This window comes from Gadus chalcogrammus, chromosome 15, assembly GCF_026213295.1.
Source record: "Gadus chalcogrammus isolate NIFS_2021 chromosome 15, NIFS_Gcha_1.0, whole genome shotgun sequence".
Taxonomy (NCBI): Eukaryota; Metazoa; Chordata; class Actinopteri; order Gadiformes; family Gadidae; genus Gadus; species Gadus chalcogrammus.
This window is the reverse complement of record NC_079426.1, coordinates 1,925,439-1,939,945: the sequence shown is the minus strand read 5'-3', so window position 1 is coordinate 1,939,945 and position 14,507 is coordinate 1,925,439. Positions and strand designations below refer to the sequence as shown.

The 14,507-nt window shown below is 49.0% G+C and overlaps 2 protein-coding genes across 2 annotated transcripts; one reads left to right on the top strand and one right to left on the bottom strand.

The window, feature by feature from the left end:
* Nucleotides 1–5,445: 5,445 nt before the first annotated feature.
* Nucleotides 5,446–6,881, top strand: nanp (N-acetylneuraminic acid phosphatase). The gene is made up of 2 exons (XM_056609665.1): nt 5,446–5,631; nt 5,807–6,881. Exons 1-2 carry the CDS (start codon nt 5,542–5,544, stop codon nt 6,446–6,448), a joined length of 732 nt encoding a protein of 243 aa, XP_056465640.1. The 5' UTR covers nt 5,446–5,541; the 3' UTR covers nt 6,449–6,881.
* Nucleotides 6,472–14,201, bottom strand: polr1b (RNA polymerase I subunit B). The gene is made up of 15 exons (XM_056609664.1): nt 13,976–14,201; nt 13,394–13,561; nt 13,000–13,146; nt 12,598–12,730; nt 11,980–12,116; nt 11,636–11,859; nt 11,374–11,545; nt 10,935–11,103; nt 10,564–10,845; nt 10,117–10,250; nt 9,710–9,880; nt 8,656–8,812; nt 8,350–8,546; nt 8,004–8,254; nt 6,472–7,871 (listed from the first exon to the last, which is right to left on the bottom strand). Exons 1-15 carry the CDS (start codon nt 14,150–14,152, stop codon nt 6,995–6,997), a joined length of 3,396 nt encoding a protein of 1,131 aa, XP_056465639.1. The 5' UTR covers nt 14,153–14,201; the 3' UTR covers nt 6,472–6,994.
* Between the last annotated feature and the right edge of the window lie 306 nt (nt 14,202–14,507).

Below are 14,507 nucleotides of genomic sequence, written 5' to 3'. Positions count from 1 at the left end.
CAATCTGTCTATCTAAAATTGGATATATAATTAATCAATTCAACTGATGGAAGCGTTCTTCTTCTGATGGCCTGCTGATCTTAGCGTCCTATCTGTTAACATCACCGCTGGTTTAAATTGTTCCGGGCATTGTCAAAGCCTTCCTATACGGAGGTCCTATGTCAACGTGGCCGGTTGTACGTACACAAACATTTCCCCGCGTGAGAGCAGTGTGGACTCATGCATGTCATGCGAACGATAATCCCGCGGCTGGATTAGCCAATGAGACCTGGCAATTATCTGCTTTCCAAACATGCGCCTCTTCTCCCTGTAAAAGCTCACCTTGAGTCACCGCATCACCCCCACCTCCGTTCCAGGAATCTCTTTGCGTGGATACCTACGCCATCGTGAGCTCATGCAACCTTTTTTATTAGTGGTTGACTTCGCAATCCCAACGCATCATTAAACGCTTACTCACAGAAAACTTCACCCTGACTCATTGGAAAACATTCTTCCACCGATAAAGCATTTAGAGATGCGTTCATATGCTTTTATGTGCCTTCAGGGCATGGGACTCATTGTTCACATTCAGGATGGTTCAAATGTGTATTTGTGGGTTCACCGACCAACTATAGACTTGTGGATGATAATTAAAGGTATATAATATATATATATATTATATATATATATACTCATATATAAATAAAATAATAATAATTAAAACAAATATTTATATATATATATATATATATAGAAGTATCACATGAAGCAACTTCCTCTCTATGAACTCATGTCTGGGTTCTAGGATGTTGTTGCTTGTTGTTAGGGTGGACTAATAGTCTTTTGATCTCCTCCTCTTGAGACATTAAGCTCTTACACCGAACACACACACGCACACATGCACGGACTCACACATGCGCGCGCACACACCACCCACACACACCAACACAAGCACACACACACACACACACACACACACACACACACACACACACAAACAGTTAGCTCAAACGGGCCCAGGTTATCCTGGAGGTAGAGGTTGCAGACAGAAGGTGGAGGTTGCGGTGGCAGCCATGACTCTGCCATGTGATTGACTCCTGGTTCGATGGGGGTCAAAGGTCGCCATGCTAATGGCCATACAACGATTAAAGTAGGGTACCTCTCATGTGCTGTGTGTGTGTTTTTGTGTGCGTGTGTGTGTGTTTGTGTGTGTGTGTGTGTCTGGACCCCAGTCTGGCGTCTAGCCACCCTAAAAGGTTCCCAGCTCCTAAAGGGTTCTATGGGATGTATTATCTACCAAGCAACTGTGTTTCATTTCAGTTTTCTTTGCTAATTGCGTTTCAAATCCACTGCAGCCCGCTGGGGCTAAAGCATCATTGTGTCGGCAGAGTCGTAATGACACCTTATCTTACCTATAGAACGTGCACAACAATAGCTTCAATGTTGGATGTTGCATGATAAAGTTAAGAATTTGAAAACAACAAATATCATAGCAGACAATCAAGATCACACACGTACACACACACACAAACACACACACACACACACACACACACACACACACACAAACACACACACACACACACACACACACACACACACACACACACACAGGAGTGATGTCTACCTGAACTCCAGGAGATCCATCTGAACAGTTATCTTTGGGCATGTCTGTCAACACTTTGGGCATGTCTGTTCACCCCCCCTTCACACATGAAGGGGGGGTGAACCTCGATAAAAAGTCTGCACTGTGCGTGATCAGGACCAACCACCTGTTTTTCTCCACACCAAAGGTTCTGCTGCCGACAATGATGTACTCATGGAGGAAGCAAAATGGAAATAAAACATTTAATACCCGTGTATAGATATTTGGGGGGTGAGGGGGGATTCCGATAGAGCCTTCCTGAAGGGGGGGATATTGTAGTTTCAATTTGAAATGTCATGAAGGTTGCTTATCAAAACTGTTGATACGACTGACCATCATAACGCAATCTGTGCAAGGTTTTGGCTGCTCCCATTCAACTCTGTACATTTCACCCTGGTGACTCATCCCGAATGTATCTGCGTGCCTTGGATTCTCATTTTTTGTGAGTTATTCTCGTACCAGTGTACCGAGGAGGCTCACATCAAATACACCCGACTTCAAAGCATCCGACACCTCGTCCGTCCTTCTCCCTGTCTCAGCGTGTCCTCTCCCGCCTTCCACCGGTCCAGTCACCCTGCAGACTGAACCGTTGGCATGCGTGTAGTGGTACAGAATGTCTGCTACTCCAGGTAGATCATACTGCTCTCGTGAGTCAGCCTGAAGTGAAAGGCAAACTCATAACTAATTCCTCGTTCAGGGTAAAAACTACTAATTTGACACATTAATCAATGTCGTAATGCTATGAAAGATGTGCACATGTGTCACAGAACTTTAGGCTGCATTAATGTTAAAGTTTTTAAAAAAGGAAAAAGGTGTAAAGGAACATATTTCGATTTCCTTTTCGAACAACAAGATGAGGGTTCTTTTTGACCACTTATCACCCAAACATCACCACTCAGCATTCTGCTTTCTAACAGCAAATATGAAGAAGCAAGATGAACGCCGAAACGTAGAGGCTTCTCTGTCTTTGTTCATCAGGAGGGGTCACCTATCGTCCAGGGGGGGCCAGGCTCCCAGCGCTGCACTCCGGTGACCGTAGTGGGTGGATGAAGGAGGGGGGGGGCAAGGGTTGAGGGGAAGGACAAGCCTCCTCCTCCTCCTATCTCTCCCTCCCTCCTTCCCTCCCTCTCTCTCACCCTCCCCCCTCTCCCTCCCCCCTCTCCCTCTCCCTCCCTCCCTCTCCCTCTCTTCCTCTCCCTCCCTCCCTCCCTCTCCCTCTCTTCCTCTCCCTCCCTCCCCCCCCTCTCTCCCTCTCCCTCCCCCCTCTCTCTCCCTCCCTCTCCCTCTCTCTCTCTCCCTCCCTCTCTCCCTTTCCCTCCCCCCTCTCTATCCCTCCCTCCCTCTCCCTTCCTCTCTCTCCCTCCCTCCCTCTCTCTCCCGCCCTCCCTCCCTCTCCCTCCCTCCCCCCCCCCTCCTCCCTCTCCATCCCGCCCTCCCCCTCTCTCTGCTACTGTGCAGGTTCACCGGCTGGTCAGGGGAGCTCAGGTGTGCCGGCAGCGTGGCGGCGGGGGTTCGGTGGGGGTTCGTGGCCGTGCAGCGAGCAGGGCTGGCTGCCAGCCAGTCCGAGCCGGGAGGTCCTGTCTTCCTTCTCTAGCGCCGGCCTGGAACTCAAGGGTGACAAGTGGCACGCAACACGGCCTCGACCGTAGCACACTGATCCACACAGCAGCCTCCAAATAAAAATAATATAAAGCTTCGTCATGCTGTTAGAACTAGGTTATCTGGGGGAGAGAGAGAGGGAGAGAGAGAGAGAGGGGGAGAGAGAGAGAGAGAGAGAGAGAGAGAGAGAGAGAGAGAGCAAACAATGACATAAGCCGACCATAATGGCTTCAGAGTAGTACATAGGCTTCACATAAGTCCTGCAGGGACATAGTGTACATGTATAGATATGTTTATATATAAATATATTTGTCTCTACATAGAGGTAGAGTGCGTTGCATAACCGGCCAAAGAGGCCCCATACTGTCCCAGAACACTTTGTTGTGTTTTTGTTTGTGTGTACGTGCAGTTTGACAGACTCCCGCCGTTGCCATGACGAATGCCGTTAAGCACCAGTGTGTCTCTTTAGACTGAAGTTCATACATTCCCGTGCCCGTGATACAATCTCACATCTACGTGTGTGTGTGTGTGTGTTTGTGTGCGTATGTGTGTGCATGCGTGCTTATGCTTGTATGTATCTGTGAATGTGCTTAAATAATGACATACTTTTCAAATGTTTTCTTATCAATTGTCATTCAGAATGTACACGGTAGAGCCCTTCTGAACCATGAAAATAATTGATTTTGTATATGTTTGATTGATTTCAGCAAAAAAAACAACGTATGTCCTCGAGGAATTGTGGCTTTTCGTTTCTGTGGCTCATCAACAATAATATATAGTGACATATTTTTTGTTACTGATGTAAAATAGTGCCATCATTTTAAATAGTATAATCTGATATATATTCTTTAGGATTAACACACACTCACTCACAGAGAGAGAGAGAGAGAGAGAGAGAGAGAGAGAGAGAGAGAGAGAGAGAGAGAGAGAGAGAGAGAGAGAGAGAGAGAGAGAGAGAGAGAGAGAGGTGGCAGGTGTTTTTTGTGTTTTACTTCATGTCTTGATGTTATGGAACATCGTTATTCTGAGAATTAAGAATTATTTTTGTTGGGTGCTGTTGCAGCCAGCAAAGAGATCATACATGCATCAGGGGCCAACACACCACGGCCACCCACGATGATAAAGTGCAACTGAGTATGTTTGTAAAACGCGGGGAATGCGGAACTCTTAACTCGGATCTCTGTAAATGTCTGTAAATGCATGGGGGGGGGAACATAAACAACACCAAAATAGAACTGATACATTCTTTCAAAACTATCGGGGAATTCCATGTGCGTGTTTGAATAAAGTCCGCATCTACTGCAACCACATTTCCTGCTTTGATTTTAAGTCTGCTGATAATTAAGCAATGGCTTTGAATTCACTTGCAAAATGTCTTTCATTTAAACAAGCATACCTCAACTTCGCATGCAACAGGCAGGTGCTGTTTGGCTGTTAGGATACATTAATGACAGCTTGCTCTTCAAAGTTGTTCTGATATCCTTGTCATTCGTCCTCCTCAAGTTAGGCTAGTGTAATTAGATCGCTACCTATAGGCCTACTCAAACTTCAGCATCGTCCGCACAGCGGCTATAGGAGGACGCACGGTGCATTGCGTAGTGCTTAATACTTAGGTATGAGCGCACCAAGCCCTCACGCAGTTGCGTGTGAACCTCTGGCATTTGTCCAGCTGAAAAAGTAAGCAAAGCACACGGTTGCGTAATGAATAAAAAAATGTTTGGATAGTGGATGTGCGCTCGATCCAGCAAGTTATACAGGCTTATTAAGTAGGCAAACATTTTAGACGCGAAGAACAAGTTTACACCATATCATTTCCTCCTAGTCACTGTCTTGACTGAATTCCAAAAACTCACGTCCGGACAAACCAAAAGCTACACATATTGCTAGAACTAACCAACGATGGGGTAATATTCTTATCAATAAAAAAGATTATTCATATAATATTATCAGACAATATCACATGGTGTCTTTGCAGTGCTATTTATATTGTGAATAGGCAGACAAGACAGATATAGTTCGTACTAATAGGCCTCTGTTCCTTTGAGGTAAACAGTGCAGGCTGATCCTAGAAAGAGTCTCATTCGAATACATGTCCCTCCTGATGTAAAAAAGAAAGAAAAAAAAGAAAGACCATGGCTTGTAAATTGATCCATTCCCGCCCTCTAGTGGACGCAACGAAGTGTCGCGCTGTTTTTAGAACTACAACCATATGACCCTGAAAGGATCCGCAGCCGATTCGATTCCGAAGTCACTTCCGCGTGTGTTTTACGTCGAGCTCGTGTCAAATAAATTAAAACACCAAGAACCGATACGCCGCAATGGACCGAAAGCCCATTGAAGCGATATTGTTTGATTTAGACAACACACTCATTGAAACTGCACTTGCATCCCGTGTTGCAATAGAAAAGGTGAGGTTATTAAACAATTCAATCGTAGAAGGCTTTAATTACTTTGGTTTTTTGGTCTGAATAATACATTAAATATAAAAGAGCCGAATATATTTATTTATTCAATAGATTACGATTCGCGGTGGATGCAATGACACGTGGTGGATTTATATGTTGCATTCTGTTTGTATTTTAGACAAACGACTACCTGCGGAAGACACGGGGCCTTGCTGACGTCAGCTTGGGCCACATCAGTGAAAAGTTCAAACACAAACTGCAGCACGAGACCTTTGACCCAACGTCAGGCGGCTCTATAGACGAGCTGCGGGTGGACCACTGGGAGCAAAGCATCCAGGAGGTCGCCGGCAGTTGTACCAGATCGTTGGCTGATGAATGCTACTACCTCTGGAAAAGCAGCCGTTTGGAGCTTCTCAGCCTCAGCCCGGAGACATGCGCCCTGCTGGAGGCTCTGAGAACTAGATACAAACTGCTTCTGCTCACCAACGGGGAGACTCAGACGCAGAGAGAGAAGATAATCGCGACGAAATGCGAGAAATTCTTCGACTTTATCGTAGTGGGAGGTGAATTTCCGGAGCAGAAGCCAGCTGTTTCCATCTTCAACCACTGCTTCACAGTGCTTGGCGTAGAGGCGAAGCGTTGCGTGATGGTTGGGGACTCTCTGGATACAGATATACAGGGGGGCTTTGATGCTGGGGTGCGAGCTACGGTTTGGATTAAGAACTCTGGAGCGTCGCAAGACGTATGTACAGCGAAGCCCGACTATACCATTCCTACTGTGCTAGACTTGCCGGGCATCTTGGTAGAATTTAATGAATAAAATTTACCTTAGGTGCAGAAGGACTGCCAAATTATATGATTCATAATTAGGTCAGGGTGAATGTCAACATCACAACACTACATTTAAATATAATCTCTTGAATAATAGCCGTCTGTGTGTGCGTTTATTAAAATACTTGATCAATCATAAACAGCTTTTATACTGTAGTCTTTATTACTCTCTTCAGCAGAATTTGAAATAGCATAATCATACATAGAAACGCCCCTCTGTTTGTTATGTTACAGAAATGAACATCTTATAAAATCGATGATATGATGCATCTTTCAACCCCTATCCCCCATCATAGAGCCTTCTCATCCATCTTTAACCATTGCATTCAAACCAGCTTCACAACCCGTCTTCAACATGGCTGGTGTTGTTTTGGCTGAATTCCACGTATAGAAAAATATCTTAAATACAACATCACAAAATCATGCCTCCCTGGCTCAAAGGCACCACGGCCTGGTTCCAGTCCGCATGGAGGAACCCAAACCCCCCCCCCCCCTCCTCCTCGGTCCACACGACCCCCGCGGGTCGGCGGGGGCCTCACTTCACGTGCAACTTGACCTTGATGTTCATGGCGGCGAGCTCGGCCACAAAGTAGCGGAAGACGTACGGCACGTTGATGGTGTCGATGGTGTCGCTGCGGCCGCACAGCATGCACACCGTCTTGCGGTGGCGGATGCTGGAGTTGTTGGGCTTCTCCAGCAGCGGCGACAGCAGGCTGCCGCACGGCACGCACACCTCCGCCTCGGAGCGGTCCGAGCAGTTGAAGAGGCGGTCGTGCAGCAGGAAGGAGGTGCCGTGCGCCAGCAGCGCGTCGCGCTCCATCTCGCCGAAGCGCACGCCGCCCTGCATGTTGCGCCCGCCCACCGGCTGGTTGGTCACCTTGTCGCGGGCGCCCTGGGTCCGCACCTGGAACTTGTCAGAGACCATGTGGCGCAGCCGCTGGTAGTACACCACGCCGATGAAGATGTCCGCCTCCAGCTCCAGGCCGCTCAGCCCGCTGTACAGGCGCTCCGTGCCGTAGTAGTTGTAGCCCGCCTCGCGCAGCAGCACGCCGAAGTGGTCCAGCGCCGCGTTCTTCTCCGAGAAGGTGAAGGGCGTGGCGTCGTGGCACAGGCCGTGCATGGACGCCGACTTACCCGCCATGCTCTCGATGAGCATGCCGATGGTCATGCGCGAGGGGAAGCCGTGGGGGTTGAAGAGGATGTCGGGCGACATGCCGTTCTCCGTGAAGGGCATGTCCTCGGCGGGCCACAGCCGGCTGAGGATGCCCTTCTGGCCGTGGCGGCTGGCGAACTTGTCCCCGATGGTGGGGTTGCGCGGGATGCGCACCGTGATGCAGATGCGCTTGAAGGTGCCCGTGCCCTGGTCGTTGCTGCAGACCTTGATGTTGTCCACCACCGAGCTCTCCTGGTTCCTGCCAGGAGATCAGACAACCGCAAAACATTGGATCGGACTCGGGAACGAAGGGAGTACACCTCCGTGAACGGAGGAATGAGCTGAACGAGAGCCAAGCTCAGGGGACTGGCGAGAGGGGGAGGTGACGTACTTGTAGTAGGTGATGTGGCTCACGCCGGTGTTGAGGTTGATGTAGCTGTAGAAGGGATCCCCGTAGCTCAGCTTCGCCCCGATCTGCGGGAGTCCGTCTGCGTCCAGCTTGTCGCGCACCTTGGGGTCCGCCGGGTCGGCGTGGAACACCAGGTTGTCCTCGCCCTTCATCTGCTGCGTCAGGTCCACCATCTCCGTCTTGTAGATGCAGCCGTGGGCGAAGCCCCTCTCCCAGGACGACTTGTTCACGATCTGGAGGAGAGGAGCCCCAAACCACAGCAGGTCATCACCTCGTCCCGCTCGGCCGCGATGGGGAAACCCGACTCTTAAAAAGGCGGAGGTCTCACCATGGCGTCCTCCATGTCGTAGCCCGTGTAGGATATGACCGCCACGATGGCATTGGTGCCGATGGGGAACTCGTCGACGCCGTAGTGGTCGTACATGACGGGCCGGACCAGCGGGCTCTGGGGGGTCTGCAGGCGGTACAGCTTGTTGTCGGAGCGATTCAGGAACGCTTGAAGCGGGAAGCCCATCGTCTGTTTACCTGCAGGGACCGAGGTGTGGGGGTGGGGGGGTTCATATTCGAGTGGTGGGTGCATTTCAACATTTACTATTCAAGGGAATTCAAACAGAGGACCGATCGAGGCCTTTACCCATCTGACACTGGTACATGTTCCTGGGGCTCTGGTTGTGGTCGCAGTAGGGGATGAGGTTGGCCACCACGCTCAGCATGGTGTGGGGGAACAGCTCCTGGTGTGTGGTCACGCCCGGCTGGATCTCGTCCTCCATGACGCCCACGTTGATGTAGAGCTGTGAGAGGAAAAGAGAGAGCGGGAAATGTCATTAGCTAGTCTTGTAAGATGGTCCAGATATTAAGGTTTGCGTTTCCCGATGAATATCACTCTGGCCTGGGCTCTGCAGCAATTGCTGTCCACATGTGGCCTTATGTTGTTAAAAAAGTCCAGCCATCCAAACCGATCCAAACCGATTTAAGAAAACGCTCTTCGGAAGAGCGTTTTCTTAAATCGGTTTGGATGGCTGGACTTTTTAAACAACATAAGGAGAGACATTCTCCTCGCAGAAAAGCCTTTCGATTGATCTTTAACAAGATTAGGTCTATTTTGTATCAAACTGCTCCGTAGATTCCCACTCTTTTCCTTGGCACATCCGTTGTTTTGAAATTCTACCGTCTGCGGCACTCCTTAATATTCCTCGACTGGAACCCTCTCCCCGCAGCACGGATATAATCATTTAGTATTCCTTGGAAGAGGCCCAGGACAGCGTGTTCCACTGAGGGAAACAGAATGTACACTCAGAGCGCAGGTTGGTCTCATCAGGCTGGTCATCTCTCCCCACCCCCTAGATTAAGTGCCCCCAGCCCATTCTGCCGGCGACTTGAATCCGCCCTGCAGCAGAAGGGCCTGGAGAAGAACAATAAAAAAAATTCTGCCTCCTATTAGGTTTTGCGAGAGCCAATCACTAAGCGGGCTTTTCCCCCTGGCGCGCTATTGGCTGGTTTAACACAATGGCGACAGGGAAGCGACGGCAAGCAGCCAATCGCGTAAAGAGTAATTTGAACTAGGCCCGTTGAACACGCCTCTTGTACTGAAGAAAATGACAGCAGCCTCCGCAGACCAACGTGCAAACCTACGATGGAGCTTGATCTGTCCTATCCCGGTGCACCGCATGAAAACCGTTCCCACGCACCTGCTCGAAGGTTCCTATGAGCTCCTCCTTGCCCAGGGCCAGGTTGCGGACAGGGCGCATCATGCGGCAGGTCGTGGTGAAGATGAACAGGCCGGGGTACATGCTGGCCTTGCCCGTCTTGGGAACCAACACGATCTCGGTCCACGGGGGAATCCTCTTCTCCCTCAGGACCTGCAGATGGACCATGTGGCGCATTAGCAGGAGACGGGTGCTGGACTATGTGGACTGATGACCGAGTTCCAATGTTAGAGAATAAAGAAGGGCTAATGTTCTTTTTCACAAAAAAAATCCTTGCGACAAAGGTTTGTACTAAAAGCAAGATATTTATCGTTTAAGATATTTTAACGTCTTGAGGACTCTTTAACTGAATATGAAGCCACTGGGCTGAAGGCTAACTGAACCAATACCTTAAAGGTGCGCAGTGAGTCAGCCACCAGGGGAGCGATCTCGTCCTCCACCCAGCCCACCACGTTGCCATCCAGGAGCACGACGTAGCATTCTGAGAAGGCTTTACTGGGCATCCCGTCCACAGGGGTGACACCTATTGCAACAACACAGTGGGGTGGGGTATGTCAAACATATATATACATATATATATATACATATATATACATATATATATATTACATATATATATATATATACCATATTACATACCTCTCTCTCTCTCTCTCTCCTCTCTCTCTCTTCTCTCTCTCTCTCTCTCTCTCTCTCTCTCTCTCTCTCTCTCTCTCTCGCTCTCTCTCTCTCTCTCTCTCACTCTCTCCTCCTCTCTCTCTCTCTCTCTCTCTCTCTCTCTCTCTCTCTCTCTCTCTCTCTCTCTCTCTCTCTCGCTCTTCCCCCCCCCTACCCACCCAAGGAGCAGAGCAGGCCGGGCAGGCTCACGGTGGACCAGCTCTGGGTGACCATTTCACAGCTGGCGGTCATGTGGTTCATGAGGCCGCAGGGCTCTCCGTCGGGGGTGTGGACGGGACACAGGAAGCCCCAGGACTCGGGCAGCAGCTTGCGCACGGTGGTGGTCCTCATCTTGGCGAAGGCGGCCCCTCGGTGCACGCAGCGGAAGTGAGACAGGTAGCGGATGAAGTTCAGCTTGTCGGCGACGACACACAGCCCCGTGTTCTGCAGCATGCCCAGACCTGGGGGGGTGGGGGGAGTTAGGGCGCGGTGTGAGACGGATGAAAACATTCAGAGCGAACAAATCATCACCATGACTGCACGGCCGTACCAGATCGGGAAACGAGAGTGCCGGTTGCGAGGAAGTATTCGAACGCCCTGGTGATCTCAGTGGCCTTCAGGAACATCTTCATCATGGAACCGGAGCTCAGCTCTTCCATGACTTTGCGTTTCTTTTTCATGTTCAGCATTACGCTGATCAACCAGCTGGCCATCCGCTCCTGTTTGCATTGAGGAAAGGACGCCGACGGAAAGGATTACAACGCTTTCCCTTCCCCTGATGGAGAGACTCGCCCTATTGGAGCATGGTAGTCACGTGGTTCTGAACATCATCACGAAGGTTTCGTGTGATCAGCAGGCACACTCTAGAGAGGGCACCATTTACCCTCGTAAATATGGCACCTTCCCAAATAGGCAGCAGTGCATGTCATCAGACGGAGGTGACTTGAACAACGCTCCCGCCGTGTGGTGTGAGGGGCGACACCACTTGCCTTGAGGAAGCGTATGTACAGCTGTCCAGAAGTGAGGACCTCCTGGGTCATGAGACTGTCCAGGTTCTCGTCCGTGCACTCCTGCTTGGCGAACGTGAAGAGCTTCCTGGTGATCATGCACAGCAGGTAGAACTTCTCCACGTTGGACTTGAGGTGGATGCAGATGCACTCCCTGGTGAAAGCAGAAACCGTTAGATCACATGACTGCACCACAACAACAAGGCCAACAGCATGATGGATGGAGACGGTGATGGGGACGTACTCGAGGAGGTATTCTGCAAACTGCTCATTGGTGTACCACTCGGGCAGCATGAGCTTGACCCGGAAGCGTTCTCCGAGGTAGTTGAGTGTCTGGCTGCGGGTCACGCAGTTCTGCTCCATGACCATGCGCAGCATCTCGGCGGCGCAGCTCTTGTAGAAGCTGTTGTGCTCCTGGCCCTTGATCAGCTCCTGGTAGATCTGGAAGTCTGAGAAGTCCACCAGGGCCTGAACAAAACATTGTTGGGGTTAGAACGTAGCACTCCATTCCAACAACTCCTAGACCTCAAGACACTCCACATATACAAGAGTGAGCCGTATTGGTAGTACAATATAATCCCTGATTACCTTGAGCACAAAGCCAAGCGGTAGAAAGAAGAGCTCTTTGTTGAATATGAAGTTCAGCATCATGGTGCCGTTCTCCAGGTAGTGAAGGTTCATGTTGACGGCCGTGTGCTCCTCCCTAACACTGTGCAAGGAAACACCTGTAGGCACAGAACACGCCCACCCGTTAACAAACTGGACGGTCAGCCAGACCAACCCGTTATCAAGCTGGACGGTCAGCCAGACCGACCCATTAACAAACTGGACGGTCAGCTAGACCAACCCGTTAACAAGCTGGACGGTCAGCCAGACCGACCCATTAACAAAATGGACGGTCAGCCAGACCGACCCGTTAACAAACTGGACGGTCAGCCAGACCAACCCGTTAACAAGCTGGACGGTCAGCCAGACCGACCCGTTAACAAGCTGGACGGTCAGCCAGACCGACCCGTTAACAAGCTGGACGGTCAGCCAGACCAACCCGTTAACAAGCTGGACGGTCAGCCAGACCGACCCGTTAACAAGCTGGACGGTCAGCCAGACCAACCCGTTAACAAGCTGGACGGTCAGCCAGACCAACCCGTTAACAAGCTGGAGGGTCAACCAGCCATCCTGACTGATGATGAATATGGTTTGACCTACCGTACGGAGTGTATCCCTGGCCCCTGCCCTTCCACTTGAGCCTGGACAAGACTATCGGGAGATTCCTCCTCGGCATGATCAACATGCGGATGACCTTCTCGATCCCGTTAATGATGAAGTAGCCGCCCATTTCCTATTGAGGAGAGAAGAGTCGGTTTTCACATAAAGCAGATGGATGATGTCAGCTGTCTTTGTTAAGTCGGTCTGCATCAGAAATACTAGTCGGTTAAACACTTTTTGCATACGAGCATACAAGAGTTGAACCAGGCTTTTTTTGGCCCAATTAACAAATGAATAACAACAGTATTTTTTACAAAACTTCTTATCATAAATTGAATCATTCAATTGAATCGTAAGGAAATTTAGTAGTCAGCATTATCCCTAGTTGGATATATCTGTTACCTGGGCTTCTTCGTGGTGCTCGATCAGCTGTTTTGGGGGGAGGCCGTGCAGGTTGCACAGTTTGGACTTCACCATGATGGGTACCTGGCCCAGGTACTGTTTGATGATGCCTCGGGGAACACCATTCACCGACCAACTTATATCTGCCTGGTAGACAAACGATGAGGCTCAGATTACAGCACGAGGGGATACTGGATCATAGCAGCTTCGTGTGTCCCAATTGTTGTCATATTCACAACATAATACGTCACTGGCAGTGGGATAAGAAAAAGATGGGCTACTTTATTAAATGCTGTGTTACTGATACTAAACTACTGCTACAAAACAATTCAAAACACGGTTAACCATTCCTCATGGTTCACACACAGCTGGCCCCTTTTAGAGGATGACTTACCACAATCTTTGACTTGTAAGAACATTTCCTTGCCCTGCACTCTGCGGGGAACACCCTCAGATCGCGGCACACCGTGCCTTTTGCCACCATTGGTTTCATAATGGTGGCGTCGACAAAGGCGAGGGAGACTCGGTCATTATTGTATGTGAACTCCAACGGCCGAATAGCCTGAGAAAAGAAAAAAACATGCAAAGTAAAGCAGGCTGCACATAGTAAGTGACACATATGATCATGTCGGTTTACATGAAACCGTCGTGCATTGAAAGACTTGAAGAAGGGTTAACATAGCAGGCCTTGATCATGGAATGCATGGTTCAATTAGCTCCATCTTTATTGTGTAATAGCTTTGTTATAGTCGTTTAGCCGTGTGACGTGTGGATACCGCACAAGTGCAGTCCAAAATAATTAGTAATTAGTCATTATTAATGGTTAATGATTTATCCCTTAGATGTACACATCATGTAGCACTGTGCTGATTGATCTCCAATAGTGACCGGGTCCCATATTTTAACCCATAGTCCTTAACTTTAGAGTTAATTACTTGGTTCAAGTTCATAAACCTTATTACACAGGAGGACTGACCTGCACCACGCGACTCAGCCCATCTGTGACAGCTTGATCGAAGGACTCCGTGTGGGCTTTAGTAATGTCCTGAATGGCAGCATGTTGTTTCTCCTTCGGGACGCCGAATCCTGGTTCCGATAAATGCTTTAAACTTGGACCTTTCGATAGATCATCCCACTTAGTTGAAAAGTCCATGTTGCTGCAGTGCTTGTTTACCACATGTGCCTGTGATACCGGAAGTACAACCCCTATGTCAGCCGGAAGAGAAAACAGTTTTCACTGTATGAAGTGACGCGTCTTCCATTCGCTTTTGGCTACTTTGATATTATTATTTATGTTTATTATTAATAATTAAATAAAGTTTACTTGAAAAATAAAAAAAGGTCATATCAACGAACACGTTTTGTGTTGATCTCTTTCAGTTCTGAATTCGCTTGATGGCTCGGTTTGATGAAAACTGAAGATATATAAGTATTTAGCCTGATTTACTTTATAAATTATAAAGAAGAATCGTTTTATGTATTAATAAAGTTGGATAAAGACAATCATG

Excerpts from the sequence above, each read along its gene's own strand:
- nanp (XM_056609665.1), top strand. The coding sequence starts at position 5,542 with ATGGACCGAAAGCCCATTGAAGCGATATTGTTTGATTTAGACAACACA. Across the intron at positions 5,632-5,806 it reads CCCGTGTTGCAATAGAAAAG|ACAAACGACTACCTGCGGAA; the intron begins GTGAGGTTATTA and ends TTTGTATTTTAG.
- polr1b (XM_056609664.1), bottom strand. The coding sequence starts at position 14,152 with ATGGACTTTTCAACTAAGTGGGATGATCTATCGAAAGGTCCAAGTTTA. Across the intron at positions 11,546-11,635 it reads TTTGCAGAATACCTCCTCGA|GGAGTGCATCTGCATCCACC; the intron begins GTACGTCCCCAT and ends TGCTTTCACCAG. Across the intron at positions 11,104-11,373 it reads TGTACATACGCTTCCTCAAG|GAGCGGATGGCCAGCTGGTT; the intron begins GCAAGTGGTGTC and ends CAATGCAAACAG.